Source organism: Crassostrea angulata, chromosome 4 (assembly GCF_025612915.1).
Source record: "Crassostrea angulata isolate pt1a10 chromosome 4, ASM2561291v2, whole genome shotgun sequence".
NCBI classification, from domain to species: domain Eukaryota; kingdom Metazoa; phylum Mollusca; class Bivalvia; order Ostreida; family Ostreidae; genus Magallana; species Magallana angulata.
Window position 1 is genome coordinate 42,468,221 of NC_069114.1, and position 20,983 is coordinate 42,489,203.

General features: G+C 34.2%; 1 protein-coding gene across 2 annotated transcripts; it reads right to left on the reverse strand.

Moving 5' to 3' along the window:
• Positions 1 to 112: 112 nt before the first annotated feature.
• Positions 113 to 12,563, reverse strand: LOC128180351 (tyrosine-protein kinase SRK2-like). Of its 2 annotated transcripts, XM_052848384.1 has the most exons (9): positions 10,915 to 12,563; positions 9,320 to 9,734; positions 7,417 to 7,446; positions 6,280 to 6,548; positions 5,780 to 5,944; positions 5,201 to 5,460; positions 4,908 to 5,061; positions 4,538 to 4,669; positions 113 to 3,239 (listed from the first exon to the last, which is right to left on the reverse strand). In XM_052848384.1, the coding sequence occupies exons 1-9, from the start codon at positions 11,411 to 11,413 to the stop codon at positions 3,064 to 3,066; spliced, it is 2,100 nt and encodes a 699-aa protein (XP_052704344.1). In that variant the 5' UTR covers positions 11,414 to 12,563; the 3' UTR covers positions 113 to 3,063. The 2 variants fall into 2 exon arrangements, with proteins under 2 accessions (XP_052704344.1, XP_052704345.1); XM_052848385.1 differs by lacking the exon at positions 7,417 to 7,446 and having other exon boundaries at positions 10,915 to 12,551.
• Positions 12,564 to 20,983: the final 8,420 nt, after the last annotated feature.

A 20,983-nucleotide genomic window follows, 5' to 3' on the forward strand; every position in this document is an offset into this window, starting at 1 on the left:
AATAATTTATTTAATTTTAAACTTATATTTAAAGGTAATGATTTTCAAATGAGTTTCACTTAAATATGACTTCCCTTTAAAGGCAAACTGTACAAAAAAGCCAAGTCCTATATAAAGTATAGTAGATTTATTAACTTGGAGATGTGGTGTATACAAAAACCACATGACAAAATGTCACAAATAACAATGGTTTTACTGTGTGGTCTGAAACCACTTCATTTCATAGCAGAAATAACAAAGACTCAGTTACATATATACAAGGAAAAAACCTATACATGATCACTGAATCATACAAACCTTTGACATAAGATATATTACAGCCTTTGGAAATGAATTAAAGACAAAAAAAAAAGTAGCTATTAATTCACAGTGGACTTGCAATGCCCCAAGAAAGAATAATGCATCTCTCTCCTCTCCATCTTCAATACATCAGTAATGGATCAGTAACAACTTCGAACTTTTGAACTTTTTCCTTACAACACTATTCATTACAATTATGTGAGGTTAAAAACAAACCAGATGACAGGACAACAACATGTTTCATCCAACTTACTGGCGCAAGATCCCTTAAAAAATTATTTAATATTTCTAGACAGCTGTTATTTTTCCCCCAACAATTTTAACCAGACATGAAAGGCCTGGACATCTTTTTCACTTCAAAACAAAACAAAAAAATTCTTCCAAAATATTTACACTTCCACACATGCAGGATCTTTTGTACAAAAAAAAGTTTGATAAAATAAAAAAGATATGGTATGAAAATGAGAATGCTGAAATGAAGACAAAAATAAAATGTGATAAATGGTATAAAGATTGCATTGGGGAGATTTCATATTCACAACCTAACTTTTCATCAGATACATGTCTATTCAACATATGTACATCACATAAAAAAAATGTAATAACAATAGTTATTTTGGATGCTACTGATATTATATATTTTTAACTAAGATAACACTGAATTAATTCATACTGAAGTGCATTGCTACCTGTGTGATACATAAGGGGTGTGTGAGGTGGTGGGGGGGGGGGGACATAATCCACATATTACAAACATACAGGGACAAACAAAAAACTTATATGATATCAAGAAGATATTGTCAAAGGTGAGAACAAAAAAAGCTATATGGTTGAGATTTCTAATTAATGCAGCCATTCTTATAAACAAGAACTATACAACTGAACATAAACACTCTGACATAAAATTAAAATTGTCGTACCAAAATATACATCTGCACTCTTTAGACGTCACGTGGGACAAACATTAGCTATCGAATCCCGTCATTGATTTACAATCTTGAACATAAAATGTTTCCAACCTTTTAGTCAACACAGATTTAATATGCACCAATAGGATAACAAACTACCAAGTTATTAACTTAAAATTTACAAATAAACATGCACACACATATTTGGAACAAGAGACAGCTGATTGCTTGTCAATATCAGCTGCTGAACACAACTCTTCTGTGAACAATACCAATCACCAAAGTACAGGAAAAAATGTTATTGCTAATTTTTTGGCATTGCATATTCCATTACTAAGTACAAATTATTTTGCCCAAGATAAATTTCTTTTTAAGCCATCTCGCATTGACTTTTCTCACACAAGAGTCTGTATCAATCATGAACTATGGTGAAATTTTACTTCTCCACTTTACCAAAATGGCAGGGAAAAAACAAAATCTTAAATGGAAAGATGTTTAATAGCAATGAAAAAAGATGGCAGAGATTATTTGCACAACAGATTGTAAGGCAAGATTATGACTGACAGAGAGAAAATAGTGAGAAGTAAAGCCTATGAAACACTGCTATGCTGATAGAAATTGAGGAATTAATTTCTTTTTACTGCAAGTTGAAAAACTACTGGCCTGAATTGTCGAGACAGAAAAAATACTCATGTTTCTGTAAATAACTTCTACCATACAAAGATTTCACTATGAAAACTTGCAATTTTGAGTGAAATTGTGAAAAATGCAAAATCATGTATGTATACATTACTGAAGATTTTCATCATGAATTTCCAAGTATACATATAATCAAACAGGAAACTTTTTTTTTTTGTTATGTGCAAAAAATACTATAGCATAATATATCCATAAACTCAAAGTTGTTTGCATTAAATAAAAGTTATATGAAATGCTACTAATACACAGTAAATGGTTTTGCTGTTGTCATTTTGAGAAGATTTCGCCCTAGAACTTGTGAGACATAGCACATAAGTATACAAGCCGGACAGCCCGCTGTCATTAATGAGACCAAAGGGAAAAATACAGAGTAACAAAACATGTACACATTTTCCAAAAGAGTAAGAGGCATCCAAATATTCTGTGCAAATTAGTCAAAATAATGAATGAGAAAATATCAAAATTAATAAATTGTCTTTGAAATAAATAACAATAATGGCCCTTTTGGATGAAAAATGGATTCTAATTTTTTTTTGTCACGTTAGGTACATCATATAAATTTCAGAGATGTACTGAAAATAAAATGGTATGACATTTGGGAATTTCAAAAATAATGTGCCAAATAGTGTCATGAATGTGCTTATATGTAATGTATTGCTCTACATGGTAAAATCCATAAACTTTTTATAACTTGCCCGGTTGTTTGCGTCAGTGAAAACGGATGATTTTTTGTAGAATAAAACTTGTGTCATTATAATTGGTTTCACACTTCTAAGAGATTTAAGAAAAGAGGTTTGTAGATATCATACATGAAGTTTGTAATCATAACTGGACAAGCAACAACAAAAATATATATAAAAGTATAATATATCTGCAAGTTGCTGTAATAAAACTTTGATAATTGTATTAAATATTTGAATCATAAGAATATCCTCTATATACAAAATTCAAAATTTACAATATAAGTAAAAAAAATAATAAACGTAAAACAAAAGCAAATCATTCAAGACAAAATAAAAAAAATTTATTAACAAGATAAATGGATTCCTAAACCACCAATAAACGCTTAAGAGAGAACTGGCGGAGTTGCTTGCCCTTGGTACAGATAAGAGTAACATGCCCATAGACTGTTCGTGTTGAACACAATGTGGCTTTGTCACGTACTTTGAAAGTCATGCAAAAATGTGTTTAAGAAGTCAAAGGAGGGGCGTGAGGGTGGGTTAGAGTTCCAGCAGGTCAGGATGACCTCGTAAACCTCTGGGGGACAGATTTCTGGGCGGGGCATTCTGTAGCCTTGCTGGACATGCTCAAAGGCTTCCTTCGATCCCATGCCTGTAAGGTTAAAGATATTATTAAGTTTTAATATTAATGTTGATAAAGTTAAAAACATTATTAAGTTTGAACTAATATTATCAAGGTTGTCTCTAAAAATTGAAGTAGAAGGAAGAAAAAAATTCTAGGGTTCTAGCTTATAATAGCAGGGTAATTACGTCATTAAAGGCAGAGAAATTCCCCGCCCCCAGGTTTTGGAGACAATCCTGATAATATTAAATGTTTTAATACGTGTAACAGTGATTGTTACAATTGGGGATGAGTTTGTTTACTAACACCCTTTCCCATTCTTTTCACACGGAATACACGATTATTACATGTGGGATGAGGACTGTTTACATGATCCCAACACGTTTTTCAAAGAGATACAATACACGTTTGTGACTCAGTTATTAGGATGATTATATTTATTTGTACTTTTAATCTCATTTTACTCCTACTAGACTAAATCTTTTTGATTTCCATTTCCTTTTTTACAATATTTTTACATATTTTCTGCTTAGAGTATTACTGTAAATTCCTAATTAAAAGCATGGAATTAATATCCGCATAAAATCGCGAGACGCCTGTTTCGCGAATTCTAAAAATCTCGCTTTTAATTTTTGGACACATGTAATCTACATGAAACCATGATAAAATTTTAACAATCGCAATTTTATGTTCTCGCGATTTGATGGAAAATCATTGAATTGCGGAATTAAGTACTCGCGTATAATAAGGAATCTACAGTATTACAATAAATTGTGGTCACATGTTATAAATTACTCAAAATCTATTTCAGAAAAAAATAAGCTAGGGATTGTCTCTCAAAAAAATGGCATATAAAAATCAGTTGGTTTTTTAAGAGTAAATATTCATTAATACATGTTATCTCTCACATAATGTATACTACTGTGGTTTCATTAATATTCAAGGGTATTAATTTTCGTGGATAAAGTGAAAATCACAGTTTCAAGGATACGTAAATTCATGGCCAATGACCCTTTCAATACAAAATGTTAACAGAAATTGCATTTCAATGAACATTTAATTTCATGGATCAACTTAACAACGAAATCCCCGAAAATTGGTATTCAACGAATATTGACGAAACCACAGTATACATTTAATGTATAGTGCTCCCACAACATTATTTACCAATTTAATATAATTAATATAGTTCCTAATTCAGTAACATAGCCTAATCCTTGTTCACAGTCATTTCTTTTGGAAAAAGGAAACTGGTATAAAACAACGGAGCCCTATTGTTATTCCCAGTAATTTCCCCGTCCCTGAACAGAAGAGCTGTAGTTTCTCACCTTCATAAGGCTCCTTTCCGTACGTAAGGATCTCCACTAACACGATGCCGAACGTCCACACATCTCCTTTTGTACTGTATTTGTTACACAATAACACCTCTGGGGACATCCATTTTATGGCCATTTTTAACCCTGAGAAAAAAAATCATAAGAAATCAATTGAAAATTTTTTATAGGTGGAAAAAAAATCATAAGAAATCAATTGAAAATTTATTATAGGTGGAAAAAAAATCATAAGAAATCAACTGAAAATTTATTATAGAAGGGTGGGTGTGTTTTGAAAAAAAAAATCATTTGAAATTCTGAATGTACCCAGTATTGACTCATGTATGTTTAAGCTTTATTTTTAGAGTATCTCAATGTAACTCACCTCTTCTGAAATTGAAATCTGGGTCATCTTGCACTTTCGCCATTCCAAAGCCTGCAATCTTCACCACATTGCGTTCTCCAACTAGGATGTTGCGAGCACCAAGATTCCGGTGCACAAAATGTTCCTTCTCTAAGAATGCCATGCCTTCTGCAATCTGTCAGGTAGAGCCAGTACATTAGTGATTACAAATGAGTACAAGTAATCTATTAACCTCTCAATAAGTTCATTGTTACATGCAAATTCATTCATTCATTCATTCTGTCTGTCTGTCTCTCTCTCCACCAGACAGGTACCTGTGCAGCTATCCAGAGTAACTGGGAGAGGCCGAGTTCATGACCTTTGCCTTCCCTCAGGTAGTTTGAGAGTCGGCCATTGACCATATACTCTAATAGGAGGTAGATGGGGGTGGTTTCACTGGACACGCCCAGGAGCTTGATTATGTTCGGATGTTGAAGCTGCTTCAGTAGCTGAGCCTCATCCAAGAAGGCAGCAGAGCTAACTGCGTCTTTTTTCTGGATTTTTATGGCTATGTCTCGAGAACTATGCCAGCGTGCTACAAAAAAAATATCATTCATTGATTCAAGTACTACTTTTTTTTTTTTAGAAAAAGGAATTCCAAAGATAATTCTTAATATTTATCCCATTTTTATCCATAAAAATTCAACCACTTTCCTCCATTTAAAAAAAAAGATACTTAAGAAAAAATCAGTTGGCACTTATCATACAGACATTGATATTAAGATAACTACTACCGATACTTCTTGCAGTGAAACTTATACATAGTGAGGTGCTGTTTTCTCCTACATTTCTAATTTGCATGATACAGTTTGTGTTCCTCACTTTCAATAGACACACAAACTTGACCTCCCTACCTAGCCATACTTCTGCGAACTGCCCACTTCCCAACTTCTTGACCCTTAAAACCGTGTCCCTGGTGGTAGCATACTCATCGGACTTGCCCCGGTCAAAGGCCCAGATGAGTGACCGGGGCTTCATGCACATCTGTTGTAGCTTGCAGCACAGACCGTCAGCATTGTCTGTAAAATTACAAAAAATAATTTGTCATAAAACCTATATATACAATTATAAGGCTTATTGGCTTGAATCATGTTTTGTGACAGAAAACCCCCCTTCTTCTGTTTAAACTTAAATTGAAAGAAACGCATGAGGAAAGATCCATTTGTTAATGAACTCTTGAAAGATATACAAAGCAATTACATACCAGTAACTTGATTACATACCGTAACTTTATTACCAATTAGAAACTTCAAATCTTAACATAATATCTATTATTATATGATTATGCAAAAAATTCATTAATCTTCTAAATGCAGAAACAAATCTAGTCTTAATGAACTGGAATAAAGCAAACCTGAGTAATGGTTGACAAGTTCGTCTAATGTCCTGAATTGTTTCCGTGGTGTAATAAAATAAGCCTGAAAAGCACTCTGTGGTTCTCTCTGAGTATGTATCTTATAATGTTTCACAATGTAACCTCTGAGTTCATCACAGTCTCTCACAGACAGGGTATACGTGTCAGGGGCCGCCTCCCCCTGCCGCACTAAGTACGTCCCCTTGGGGTACCCCGGACTCAACAGCCAATCCTCCGAGGCCTGTCGGGACACTTTACCAAAGTACCAGCTGAAAAATCAAGCAAAATAAAGTATTAAAAATAAGGGGTTTTTTTTCAAAATATTTTTTACTCTTATTTCATATCATTATCTTAATTTTTTATAAAAGGACACAGGTACATGTAATTTATTATTTATTCAAACAAAAACAATGATCTGTATAGAAACTTAAGAAAATACAAGGTTAATGTTCTCTTTCTTTGTACTTAAAGATTACAAGATAATAGGAGTGATCGAAAATTGAATTAGTTTCAACTGCAAAACTGCAGATGAGTGTTAAAAGGTTAATCAATCTTATAAAACTATTTTTAGATGTAAGACGGAAAACCTCACTTCCAGTTATAAAAACAAACCATTCAGTAAAAGTTCACAAAAAAAGGAAACTAATTTCTCCAACACCTGCCTCATAGAAAAGATATCACACAACCAAATGGGAGTCAAAAATTACAAAAAAACAACTTCTCAAGTTTTTATTTTTTGGCAATTTAAAAAAAAAGAAATTTTGAAGGTTTACACCTCTTTCACTATTATACTGGTATATGGCTTTATAAAATATTGGATTTGATCTTTTTAAAGTTGGGATTTACTGCAATTGTATTCATTTTTTTTCTTCAGTTAATTATTATCTCATTCTTTAAAAAAGACCCCCAAAACATTAAGGAAAATTTCTAATCAGGAAATTTTGTTCAAACAAGACAAATTTTAATATCAAATTAAAAAATTGGCTCTTTTTTTTAATTATTATTCATGTATATAAAACATTTTAACACCTAACAACACTAATCCAAATCAATAACCACAGCAACCTCATGTACAAGTTTCATTAATCACTGAAACCTGTCCAAGTTTTATTAAAGTTTCAAAAGTAATGCTTTTACTTTCTCCTACAGCTCTTTTCATCCCGTGACCTAAAAATTAACAAAAAAGAAGAAGAGTGCATGGCGGTGTCAATTAATTAATGGATTGAACTTGCAAGAAAAATCTCGAGAGAGAGAAAAACTTGTCTTATCATTCTGTTAAGGCACATAGAGAGCCTGATAATCAATTTTCAAACCCAATGCCCCTTGCGAGCTTTTTTATCTCTGGCGTTTTCATTGTACATCTTTTTTTCTGGATGCGAGGCCAGGTATATTGGCAGTCTGTAAACATGGTATATTTTACAAGCTCTTTCGAGTTGCAGGTGTTTCCAGCAGAAATTTAAAGTATTCCCTGCCAAAACTCACATCTAGCTTACATAAGCTTTCAAGGAAGCCCTATCTTGTATGAAATACTGTTGAAAACTCTGATTTTTAGAAGAAAAAACCTTTCTATCTACATGTATGTTGAATGCCTACAGTGTCTTTTGGCAGGATGTTATCATAACGATCATTAAGACATAAACCTGACACAGTAACACACTTTGGATGAATATTACTGGTTGATAGTTCATCTACATGATCCAGAAACATTCTAAATATATGTGATGAATTCGTCACCGACTTCTATGAAAAATCTACGATTTATCCTTTAACAAATCAAAACAAGTTTGTTTATCAAAGGCTGACATACATATTATCCTACAAGAAATAACTGCGTTTTCTTTCAATCAAAAACCTATCAGGTTTAAAACATCGGAGCATCTTAAGGTCACAGAAATTCTTCAATGTTTGATGCTATGATCAGATATAGGGACCTGAGACTACCAATGGCAGAGCAACAGAGAGGTGGCATGACACTAAATGTTTAAAAGTCATGATCTGTGGGGGTGAAATCTCTTACCCACCCTTCAAATCCTGTCTATTTCTCATTAATATACTCAAATCTTTATAATATCAGACATGACGTCTTACAGCTAGCGTTATCATTAATTTCATAATCCATCATTTATCGATATATACACAAATGTTCATTCTCCAAATGTTTCACTCAACAAGAAGAGCAATTCTCTCCATGTTCACCATCTTATCAATACCGGTGAAATTTAAATTTTTTTTTTCGGTTTTGCAAGTTTGATGTATCAGTCTCTGTGATTTTCTGATGAATCGAGAGACTTCAAGCTGAGCCCAGATATCTTGTATAAATAAGAACTGAAAAACAAATAGGAATTTTTCCATCCAGAACTTGATAAGATGAGGGATACAAAATATGCAGTAAACTGATCAGATTTCTGTGACTCATCCATGTAATCTTTCAAATTCTCAAAAATGAGATTTGATAAATTCCTTAAAATCATCTGAATTATTAATAATATGCCTCAATCGAATCATAGATAAATGATTTCCCCCACATTCTGTGGAAATATTTCACCAAATTTTATATCCATTTTGCAAATTGAATCAGTTATCTGATGGCTGAATTATGTCAGAATGAGTGAAAAATATTCTCTGACATATCAGATCACTCAAATAGATATGCAAAATCTTCCGAACAAAAATGAATACAAAGTGGTCCTTCCATGCATAAAAGGAAGACCTGCATTATGAAAAATGAACCTGGTCTTTCACATTTTGAAGCATGCAGTCAATTATTATTTCCATAATAATAATTTCCAAATAAGAAAAGCTCTGTTTCTTCACAGAAACTATCTAAAGTCTAACAGGAGTTTTTCTTTAATATTCTTCCTTCTTATTAGTTTTCAAATTCCAGTTATCATAAACAAGACATTTAATACAAAATGATTGATTTCATTTTTTTCCCTGAATTTTTTTTTCAAGAAACTAGAAAATGAAAACAAGACCTTCAATTTTATCAATGGAAAAAAAATGAAATGTCTATGACTAAGATACAAATGTTTGTACTCACTCAAAAGTCCTTAAATGTTGCTCCTGTGGCGTGGGTGGGGCAAACGATTTTGGGGGAGACACCAGGGTGGTTGTGGTCTGTTTTCCCGGGGAGGGTCCGTGGTTCCATGGTTCCTCGTCCTCATCGAGCGTGTCTGAGAGCGAGAGAAGCAGGAAGTTGTCCTGAAAATCACCGATCCCCCTCTCAGGGATTTTTGTGTCCTTTCGGCACATTGGGCAGGGGAAGTGCCCTGGTTTCTCCCCCGGGTGCCTCCTCACATAGTCTCTCAAACAGTGCTCACAGAAACTGTGCAAACATGGTAATGCCTTAGGTTTGATGAAGGATTCAAGACAAATCTTGCAGGACAGAAATTCTTCTTGTAGTTTTTCACGTAGACTTGATCGACTTGAAGGAGTCCTGGCCATGGTTAGCCATTCTGAAAAATATCAAAAATGCAATATCTCAATTCATACATACTCTTTGGTATATGTTCTTTCCCCCCTCCCCCAAACCCACTTTGGAAAAATCCAAAAACAAAAAATCATTCTCATTTTGTTTTTTAAAGTCACCACAACATGAACTTTTAAAAACTATTTCCAAATTTAAAAGTATCAGAGAAAAAGTCAGAAAAAAAAATAGAAATATTACAACAGGGGAACAAGGAGGGGGCAATTCTTTCCTGGCTTTGATGCAAGCATATCCAATATTTCTGCGCTAATCAATTCCCTAGTTGCTCTTTAAAGGGACCCCAAACTTTCATTTTATTGGTGTGTTTAGCACCACATTATGGCTTGTGATCAACAAAATGTGGTTGATGACAGTGTGATCTTGTGAATATCCTGTCCATTATCTTAATTAAAGTTCAACAGTAATGCTGTGAATTTGAGGGGAGGAAATTGCAGCATTTTGATTGTTTCTCAAATTATCCCAGCAGTATCTAACCTCTTGCATTGCATTTTTTTGGAGAGGGGGAGCCCTGTTAACAATAGAGATCATCAAACGAACATGACAATGCCGTTGTGGTGGCAATCCACTGGGGCTTTGTGGTTGAAAACACTTCTCCCGATAGCACTCAGTCAAGAATCCTAAATTTTTGCAATTACTTGAGTGCTGCACAAAAAATATGATTTTTTTTTTACCAACAATTTACTTTATGCATAAAAATCTGTTGGCTGAATTTCCAAAAATCAATCTTGATTATCAAAGTCATACTTTTAAAACAATGATTACATGTACTTTTGCATTCCTCACTCTTTTGCTCCCCTCACTAAATAATTAAAAGTGTAGATCTTATACATAATGCTAATGCATGTCCTAATTTTAAAACATCAAAAGCAGGGAGCCAATGATCAATATTGTTTCAACCTACATAATTACTGATTGCCCAGTGCAAGACACAGCACAGGTTCCAAACGCCTGCCAAGGGAAAAAACAGATGGTGTTCCAACCATCCTAATGCAACATTGATGCATTAATTTAGCACTTTTCTGCATTAGGTTAAAGCAATGTTAATGAAACTTCCCAACTTTATAATGGTACAGCTTAAAAATGCTTTACCTTCAAGAAGAACTCAAAAATAAACTCTCATTTTTTACATGCCACTAGGCTAAAACTACCTGAAACAAATGCCTTTTTCTTCTTGCGTAGTTTTGGCATGGTAGAAAACCGTTCGAATTGATCACAGGGTATGCTTATAAGGGATCTTTCAGTCTCTGATGATATCACATCATTATTTGACCACCTTCTGATTTCAGCCTCCGACCCTTTGACCCCTGTGGCTGACCAATCACTTGTGGTCCTGCGTCCAGACAGACGAATCAGACACTTGTCAGAAAAGTCCTCGTTTTCCTCCGCTAAGTTCCAGTGGGTCCGCCCTTCGGACTCCGGCGGGGGAACGGGGGGAGCGGTCACTTTGGTATCACACGGTATTCTCCAGGAATCACTCTTATTAAATCCATCGTCTAACTCAAACACACTGCTGGACGTCTCCTGAAGCAGGTTCACTTTATCGCTGTCCAAAGACTTTCCTAACCCCATTAAGACTCGGCCCTTCTCACCGGCTTTTCTGACTACATTGCTCAGTTTGGCTCTACATTCTTTTTTTCTTCCCTCCATGTGATTAGAAAAAGCAATTAGAATAGAGAAGTGTTGAAACAGCACACAGCTAAATCCTTGTTAACTTGAGCATATTGAAGAGATTAACACACTGATCCTTGCCGTTCACTGGGTATATCCTACCCATGCTGGGGTTGTTGTTAATCCTCTCTACTAATCACCTGACCAGATGACGTTTGGGTCATGACAATGCAGACACAGGGACATAGGCTCTCTCTCTCTCCCTCACACACCGCAGAGCACTGAATTCAGAAGTCGAAAGAACTTCCGGAGTTTTCACCAACACTGATGTTCAAGAGAGTTTTGTCAGTGAAGAGGATGCTCGCCTATCTGTCTATTCTGCTAACTCTTGTTTCCTGTTCATAATTACAGCGGGGCTCACCACAGGGTAAACACCTGTTAATAATCACCAATGAAACCAAAACAACCTCACACCTCTACCCTTCCTCCAGATGGACACGAGTCTCTTAAAGTGAAATGGACAGGAATCATTTCCTTTCTTTTTCCTGCCTGGAAAACAGGGGGGAGGGGGTATAACTTTACCCAACTCCCTCAAAATACTTTAGGGAGTGGAAACACTTCGCATGCCTCCTCCTTTTACCCTCTCTCCCTTTCATTTCCCCCCTCTTTTCTCATCAATGAAGCATTGGTAGAGTGGGGAGAAAAAGAGAGAGCTTTTATGAATTAAGTACAAATGCCAGCTGGAGTGATTATGCCCTAGTTTTTTCCCCCTCTCTTAATTACAATTACAGGTATAATGCATTTATGACTTCGAGGAACCAAAAGTTCTTTTGGGAGCTCTGATCATGGATTATTGCATCATCTGATCGTGAACCAGCAAAAGGAAATCTCGCTGTCTAATTAAAATGTTCAAGATCCCTGGAATTTCCCTTCAGCAGGGAGGGGATAAACAGTTGCCAATCCTTAAAATGTGTGCATTGCATAACTTTCACAAAAACATCCAATCAATTTGGCTTCTGCTGATGACAGGTGCACAAACACAAACTTATCAAATTTCAACACATTGTAGAACTGAGTTGGAAGAAATATCAATACCGATTTTACCACTTCTCCTAACCTTGGAATTTTTCGTTAAAAAGAAAAGATTTCATTTCCTTTAATTTTCAATTCCATTCTATTTATCTATATTTGACTTTAACAACTAACAAGGGCTAGAATGCCTAGATTTTTTTTTGGATGTTGTTTTAAAACTGACATTAGAATTTCACCAAGCACTAAATATGTACGTGTACTACTTCATAGTATTTAGCTGATTAAGAATTTCTACATAGACTAATCAAAATTAATTTGGTTTCTTTACATTATATATTTTTAATTATGATCTTAATAATTTGGGTTTTTGCATTTCTCTTTTAAAAGACATTAATAATTCACCTAATTTTCACAGCAAAAGCATTAAGCATACCATTCCTACCATGGCACTTAAAATTCTTGAGAGCACATATTCTGCAGTTATTTACCAATTGTTAAACGATACAGTTGTTAAAACATGAAGTGCCATAAGTACTCAGCGGAAAAACTTGTTTACACAATGCACAATTTCTGCAGAAAGGAAAATAGCGGTACTTGAGCAATTGAGAAATATTTTAAGCTACAGTTTCCGTGATTGTCAGACACAAATAAAAGTGAATCTTTGTCAAATTGAAATTTCATAAAAGTTGCAAAGTGGACGACTAACCACTATATAGAGTTATAATCACAAGTTGGTCATCATTTAGCAATGAAATAATCTTAAACAGCACATCTTTGCATTTTTTCTCATATTTCATTATTCCCATTGTTCAGATGATTCATTGTGTCTTTATTATTGAACAGACAATATTTTCTATTTCTTAGTACTTCTTTAGGCTCATGTTTTAGAATTCTTTTCTAACATTTATTTTAAAATGGTTCTTTTAGAGATAGCATAAACTTTTAAATGAAAAACTGTCCATATTTTGAATAGAAGAATTTTAAAACACTGATTCATTCAACCTTTCTAAGGCTCTCCTTGAGCCATTTTACATTGTACAATCACCACAGAAAACCACAGTCAGCAAAAACATTCAGTGTCAAACAGGGTTGTCTCTAAAAATTGAAGGTGGAAGGAAGGAATAAAAAAGTAGAAGGGGTTCTGGAGGTCTAGCTTATAGCTTGATTGTGTTTGAAATGAAAAAATAGCCGGGTAATTACATCACTTTAGGCGGGGGAATTCCTCGCCTTCCGGGTCTTAGAAACAACCCTGGTGTCAAAGTAAACCTTTCTCTAGCTACTGTCATTAAAATCAGTGCAATGGTAAACCTCTATCTAGCTGTTATAAAATTCTCTGCGTCACTGTAAACCTATCTAGAGCTAGAGTAAACATATCTCTGTTTCATGGTAAACCTATATAGCCACTGTAAACCTATCTTTATCCACACTGTAACAGCAAACCTCTCTGTGTGCCAAAGTAAACCTCTCTCTGGTTACAGTAAAATTCTCTGTGCCACAGTAGAAAGACCTAGTCACCTACCTATATCCAGTACACCTCTTTCTGTGCTATGGTAAACCTCTCTCTGTGCCACTGTCAACTTATCTATAGCCACAGTAAACCTCTCTTTTTGCCATGGTAAACCTCTCTAGCCACAGTAAACCTCTCTCTGCCACTGTAAACTTATCTATAGCCACAGTAAACCTTTCTCTGTGCCACTGTAAACTTATCTATTGCCACAGTAAATCCCTCTATGTGCCATGGTAAACCACTCTAGCCACAGTAGACCTCTCTCTGTGCCATATTAAACCTATCTAGCCATAGTAAATCCTCTGTGACACTGTAAACCTCTCTCTGTGCCACTGTAAACTTATCTATTGCCACAGTAAATCCCTCTATGTGCCATGGTAAACCTCTCTAGCCACAGTAGACCTCTCTCTGTGCCATATTAAACCTATCTAGCCATAGTAAATCCTCCTGTGCCACTGTAAACCTCTCTCTGTGCCACTGTAAACTTATCTTCAGCCACAGTACACCTCTCCTTGTGCCGTAGTAAACCTCAGAGTCTCTAGCCACAGTAAAACTCTCTCTGTGCCATGGAAAACCTCTCTTGCCACAGTAAATCCTCTATACCATGGTAAAATTTTTTGTCACAGTAAATACACTGCACCGACTCGGTTATTCAGACTCACTAGTATTACATGTGCAAGGGAATGCTATAGATCGAGTCACAAGTTATTATTAATTAAAAAATTAATAGGAATTAAAATATATATATAAATGTTGTATGAGTTTACCTCTACATTTGGTTTTATCTTCCATTACAACACAATATATGTTATTGATCACAGAAAATGCTGTACATGCTTTTTGCACCACAGTAAAATTTTGAATAATTGAGATCCTGTTCTGTAATCATCATATGAGATGGTATTTGCTTAATCAAGAATCAATTTGGCAGAAAAACAGTATTGTTGCAACTAAGCTAAAAAATCATATCAAAGTAACAAATGAATTTGATTTGTTTTTTATGATTGTATGTATTTATTTTTTTTCTTCTCAGTGTTATATATATATTCAAATCAATATAGACCGTCGTGCATGAAGACAAAAAATTTATGTTCCAAATTATTGGTAATATTTTGTACGGGAAGGGGCTAAAAATAGGACCAAAATAAGTGGCAAATATATTCCAAAGGTGTTTTTGTTTTAACATAGTTAACGTTAATAAACGGTGCTTATAAATAAGGAAAACCTGAAAACACATAAGCTGAACCTCAAACCATAGGAACTTGATAAAGAAATCTGCAAGGTACTCCCACATAAAAAAAATGCAAGTTGAACATACTCTGATTAAAACTAGCTTCAAAACCTTAAAACTGTTTTTTCCTCTCTGAATCACATCTTGTCTCTTTAGGGAAAACCCATTACATGAGATAGGCAAAGCTATCCCAACACTAGCGCTATTCATGCTGCTCCAGACTTGATTTCATTCATAAAAAGGTGCAGCGTGTGGGATTGTCCCCTCTATAATCTAGGAATACCTAATATATCTACTACGTTTATCTTATCTATTATATATACCAGTGTGTATAATATTGATATGATGCCAAAAAAAAAATCCAAGTGATGCAAAATACCAGGAATCAGAAATGTTCATGTTTCATCTTTAATTTATATTTTAGAAATAAATAGCAATGTAAAAAAGTTCATATCTCAAAATATTGCTATTTATTACTTACATATTTATCTTTTGATAAGTGTGTGCAGTAATCAATGTGACATCATTAAAAGGTTTAAATGGAAATAAATGTTCTGACTGTTCTATATCAGTTCATATGAAAGACATTTTTGCAAATATTAATTGACAAATACGTTTATTAGTTCTGAATCTGAGCAATGCTGTTTCATCAAATTCAATATCAATTGTGCCCCCAAAAAGTTCTATATTTTGATAGCTCTTTTTTTTAACCCAAATCCCTTTTTATCAAATTGGAAGGCTTTTTTGATGCTTACTTTTGGGATGATGTTTTTTCTTTCTTTTTTTTTGATTGAATGCAAATTTTGTAACACTCTTCAAATCTATGAGTCAGGGTTCAACAAATATATTTTTTAAACAGTCGCAGCTAGATGATCAATAAAAAAAAAACACAAAAAATTTAATGAGCATTATCAACCATTAATAGCCGGGTTTAGAGACAGTAATTAGGGGTGGGGTAAAGGTTCAATTTTAGGGGTATATTTTTGCTTTCATAGACAGGAATTTCCAAAATGAGTAGGATACCTCATCGATAAATGTTTCTTAAATATGCACACAAAACAGCACACAAAAGGGGGGGGGGGGGGGGGGGGGGGGGGTCCACACAGTATAATTTTAAATTCTAAGGGAACATAGGAACTATTTGTTAGGTTCAAATGACCACTAATTAAACAATATTCAATGTTTATCCATTATATAATCCTGGTCTGCAACGGGTAGGGGATGGGGTGTTAGTACCCACTCTAATATGCATTTACATTTTTATTCATATTTTTTTTGTTCAGAAAGGTTTTTAAGGGTACCGTAAATAGAAAGAGCAATTAAAAGTGCTTCTTAAATAATTTTTTCTGATCCTTCTTAAATGTTATGTTGTTTTTTTTTGCAAATATATTCATTCAATCAGTATAACATACATAGGGTGACTAGCCTAACATTGCATATTTCTTTTGAACAAAAAAAATTCATCTTTACTAATAAACATAAAACGTGCTAAATGATGAGCCCAAATCCTGGCCCAGAACACACAGACGTGAGTTTATTATGTTTGACGTGAAGGTACAAGAGTATTAGCATTTATGAATTGTGAGAACAAGCAACACCAGCCCATTCATTCATTCATTCAAAACTACTATGGGAATATGATATGGAGCTTCAATGTGCAACTTTCGTTCCAATACAAACTCTTACAAAATTTGAAACTTTCTCTTTCCGTTTATTGATATATCATTAAAACTAGGGTAAAACACACGTGTATGAAATTATTGTTCTCAACAGGTGCTTGTTTCTGGTAAAATGCCAGTAGACCAACTAGAAGCACAGGAAGTGAACGGCGCCATTTTTAATAGTTGACATTTTTCAAAGAATTTCTAGCATATTGCACCAAGTTTCCAATTCTGGGGGAAGCAATGACAATTAAAATTACTTACATTTATAAAAGTCAGCGTTTTAAACCTCTCCATCAGGCCTACATCAGTCCAGGTAGATATATCATGTGTTTATTATTACAGGAAGTACACCAATCCCATTTTCATACCATGTGCGCATGTTTTCGACCCATTTTTTCTCATACCGGAAATTCAGGCGTGGATCCAAAATATTTGACACTGGCAGGATCAAAGAATTTTACTTTTGGTATTTACCGGGACAATCCAATTAATTCACAATAACATCATCCATAAGAAAACAATGTACATAATTGCTCTAGTCAATATTTATCTTTATTATGATAAAGACAGGTTTAATATGATTATTTGGAAAAATTTGCTAAATACAGTAAAATTCAGTTAATTTATAGCAAAATCCTATGGACCAAAGGATTTACTTCGTTATATCCTTATTAATATAACGAATTCAAAATAATAACTATTGCGAATTCACTGTATATATGTTTTTTTTTGTTTTTTTTTTTGACTACAAGGCTCAAATTGAAAATACATTCTTTTGATACCTTTAATAATTGGATTTTAAATAGAAGAATTTATGTGAAAATAATTAAATTCAAACTTTTATGTTGAATGGTAGTGCAAACTTTTTAAACTATTAAGAAATTTGTTATAAAAGGGTTAACTTTCTTCATTATTCACTTTTACAGGACTTCAAATCAGTTTGTTATACATCCGAATTCATTATAACCGTAAAATCTTGAAAAGATTTGTAAAGGATTTTACCGGGGACTCATGAAAACTTCACTATTACCGGGATTTTGCTATATCCATGTTTGTACTAAACAAGTTTTACTATAAATTAATTAATTTAACATAGTATGTAGTTTACAATGGTTTTAAAGTTCAGTATGTAAATTTTAATTAAAAAATAACATTCTGTTGAGTGTCCTTACAAGTTGTAAAGCAGAGGAGAAAATTTAACACTTACATGTACACCCCAACCCACCCTACTTCAGTGCTTTGTATAAATAAATAAACTCTTATAAAGATGCCTGGCAATATATGTAATTTTCTTTTGTAAATGAGATAATATGTCATTTGCCCTTCAAAAACAAAATCCCAAGTGTGAACAATGATCCAGGTGACCTAAAAAACCCAAATGTAATGAAATATTTTACACTTTCATCTTTTGATGTCAATTAAAAGATTAAGGTGGCTCACAACACCTTAACAATGTTTTTCAAATCAGCAGAAAATTACTTGATGATAAAAGATCGCATGATGAATAAGATGTATGTCAAATAGGCGAAAAATTATGATTTCCTGGCCAGAAAATATGAAGACAAGAGGCCAATTGGCCTTAACGGTCACCTGAGTAGCATATATCCCATACACAAACTTGTCATGGAGTCTCATATATGCATCTAATTAATTAGGTTTCATACTGGAGTACAAAAATAATAAATTTGTAATGACGACCACATTTCAAAAAGAACTGTGAAACCTATTATTTTGGTGAAAAACTAAAAGATCTGGTCTACAAAATCATGAATTCAGTTTACCTTTCAGGTGTGTGGGAGTAAAGAAAATAATTTTTTAGCGTTATATGCATTAACATCTATACATCCATTTTGGCCCTGCCCTAGAGTCAAAACCCATCCTTGAGGGGGACATGAAAATTAAAATTTCAGTAGAGGACTTCCTGGTAAACATAATTATTAGTCAGTTTTTTTATACAGATGTGTGAGAATAGAGAAGAAAATTTTCAAACATTATATGCATTAACACTATATTGCCATATTGCGCTCCCCCCCCCCCCTTCATGTCCTGAACACCTGACCCAGGGGCCATGAATTTCACAATTTAGGTAAAGGAGATTGTGGATATCATAACCATGTATTCAGTTTATTGCCCCCATGTGTGGGAGGAGAGAAGAAGATTTTTAAAGATTTAAAACATTTTTACTATATGGCCATATTGGCTCCACCCTAGAGCCTGAACACCTAATAAAGGGGGCATGAATTGCACAATTTTAGTAGAGGCCCTCATGAACATCATAACCATGTATTCAGTTTTTTGCTCACATGTGTGGGAGAAGAGAAGAAGATTTTTTAAGATTTTAAAAAGTTTTACTAGATGGCCATATTGGCCCCACCCTAGAGCCTGAACCCCTGACCCAGGGATCATGAATTTCACAATTTTGGTAGAGAGCTTCATGGACATCATAATCATGCATTTACTTTTTAACAAATATATATGGTTGTAGAGAAGAAGATTTTCTAAGATTTAAAAAAGTTTTACTATATGGCCATATTGGCCCCACCCTAGAGCCTGAACCCCTGACCCAGGGGTCATGAATTTCACAATTTTGATAGAGGGCCTCATGGACATCATAATCATGCATTTAGTTTTTAACATATATATATGGGAGTAGAGAAGAAGATTTTCTAAGATTTAATACATTTGTACTATATGGCCATATTGGCCCCACCCTAGAGCATGAACCCCTGACCAAGGGGTCATGAATTTCACAATTTAGGTAGAGGGCTTCATGGACATCATTATCTTGTATTTAGTTTTTGACAAATATATATGATAGTAGAGAAGAAGATTTTCTAAGATTTAATACATTTTTACTATTTGGCCACATTGGCCCCACCCTAGATCCTGAACCCCTGACCCAGGGGTCATAAATTTCACAATTTTGGTAGAGGGCTTCATGGACATCATAATCATGCATTTAGTTTTTTAAAAATATATATGGTAGTAGAGAAGAAGATTTTCTAAGGTTAAATACATTTTTACTATATGGCCATATTGGCCCCACCCTAGAGCCAGAACCCCTGACCCAGGGGCCATAAATTTCACAAATTTGGTAGAGGGCTTCATGGACAACATAACCATGCAACCAGTTTTTTCCTCACATGCGTGGGAGTAGAGAAGAAGATTTTTGAAAATTTGGCTTTTTTTGCATATTTGGCCCCGCCCGTAGCACCCCAGGGGTGGTAGAGCCATGAATTTCACAATTTAGATTCTTCTTACCATAGAGATGCTTCACACCAAAAATGGTAACGATTGGCCTGGTAGTTTTCAAGAAGAAGTTAAAAATGTAAAATTGTTAACGCACGACGCACGACGACGGACGAAGACCAATTGCAATAGGTCACCTGAGTGACTCAGGTGACCTAAAAAGCCGAAGGTGGATTCAAACTCGAGATCTGCAGTTCACAAGCCCAATACTTTTAACACTGAACAATGATGGTATTCAGCCTTATCATTGGTACAAACAATTCAACAAAACTTTTGAATCACCATTTGGGATGTAGTGTCATAAAAATTGTAGTGAGGTATCTTAAAGAGTATGCACAATTAAAATATATTATTTATGTGATGCGGATGAGATATTATGTTGTGGACATTCATGAGTATTATTTTGTGCACACAAGATATATATAATTTTGGGGTAATTATTTTAGCAATGCATCTTTGACAAAAATATCAATGTGTCCTAAATGTACTATCGATGGTACATTTCTTTGCATTGGTATAACATATTTTTTGTTGCCGTGATATATTAAAACTTTGATAGAGACATTACTCTAGAACAGAGTTATATTTAGGCTTAGATTAGAATTCTGTGTTTTGTTTAACAAAGCATATCAGGTAAATACAGAATCATTATTAACTTTTTACAGTCAATTGAAAGATTTCTAGATCATTTATTGACTTTTCTATTCAAGATCAGTCCACATGATATATGCATGTTTTAGTTTGCTCAAAATATTTCAACTTCAAATACACACTTTCCTTCAAGTTTGTCAATGTAAGGACATTTCTTTTAAAAACTGAATCGTCAGGACATTCTGCCTCAAGTTGATGCAACTATTGGTATCTGTATTAAATAACTTTTGATATCATGTCTGTCCTTGTGTCAAAACATCAAACCTGTCCCTTAA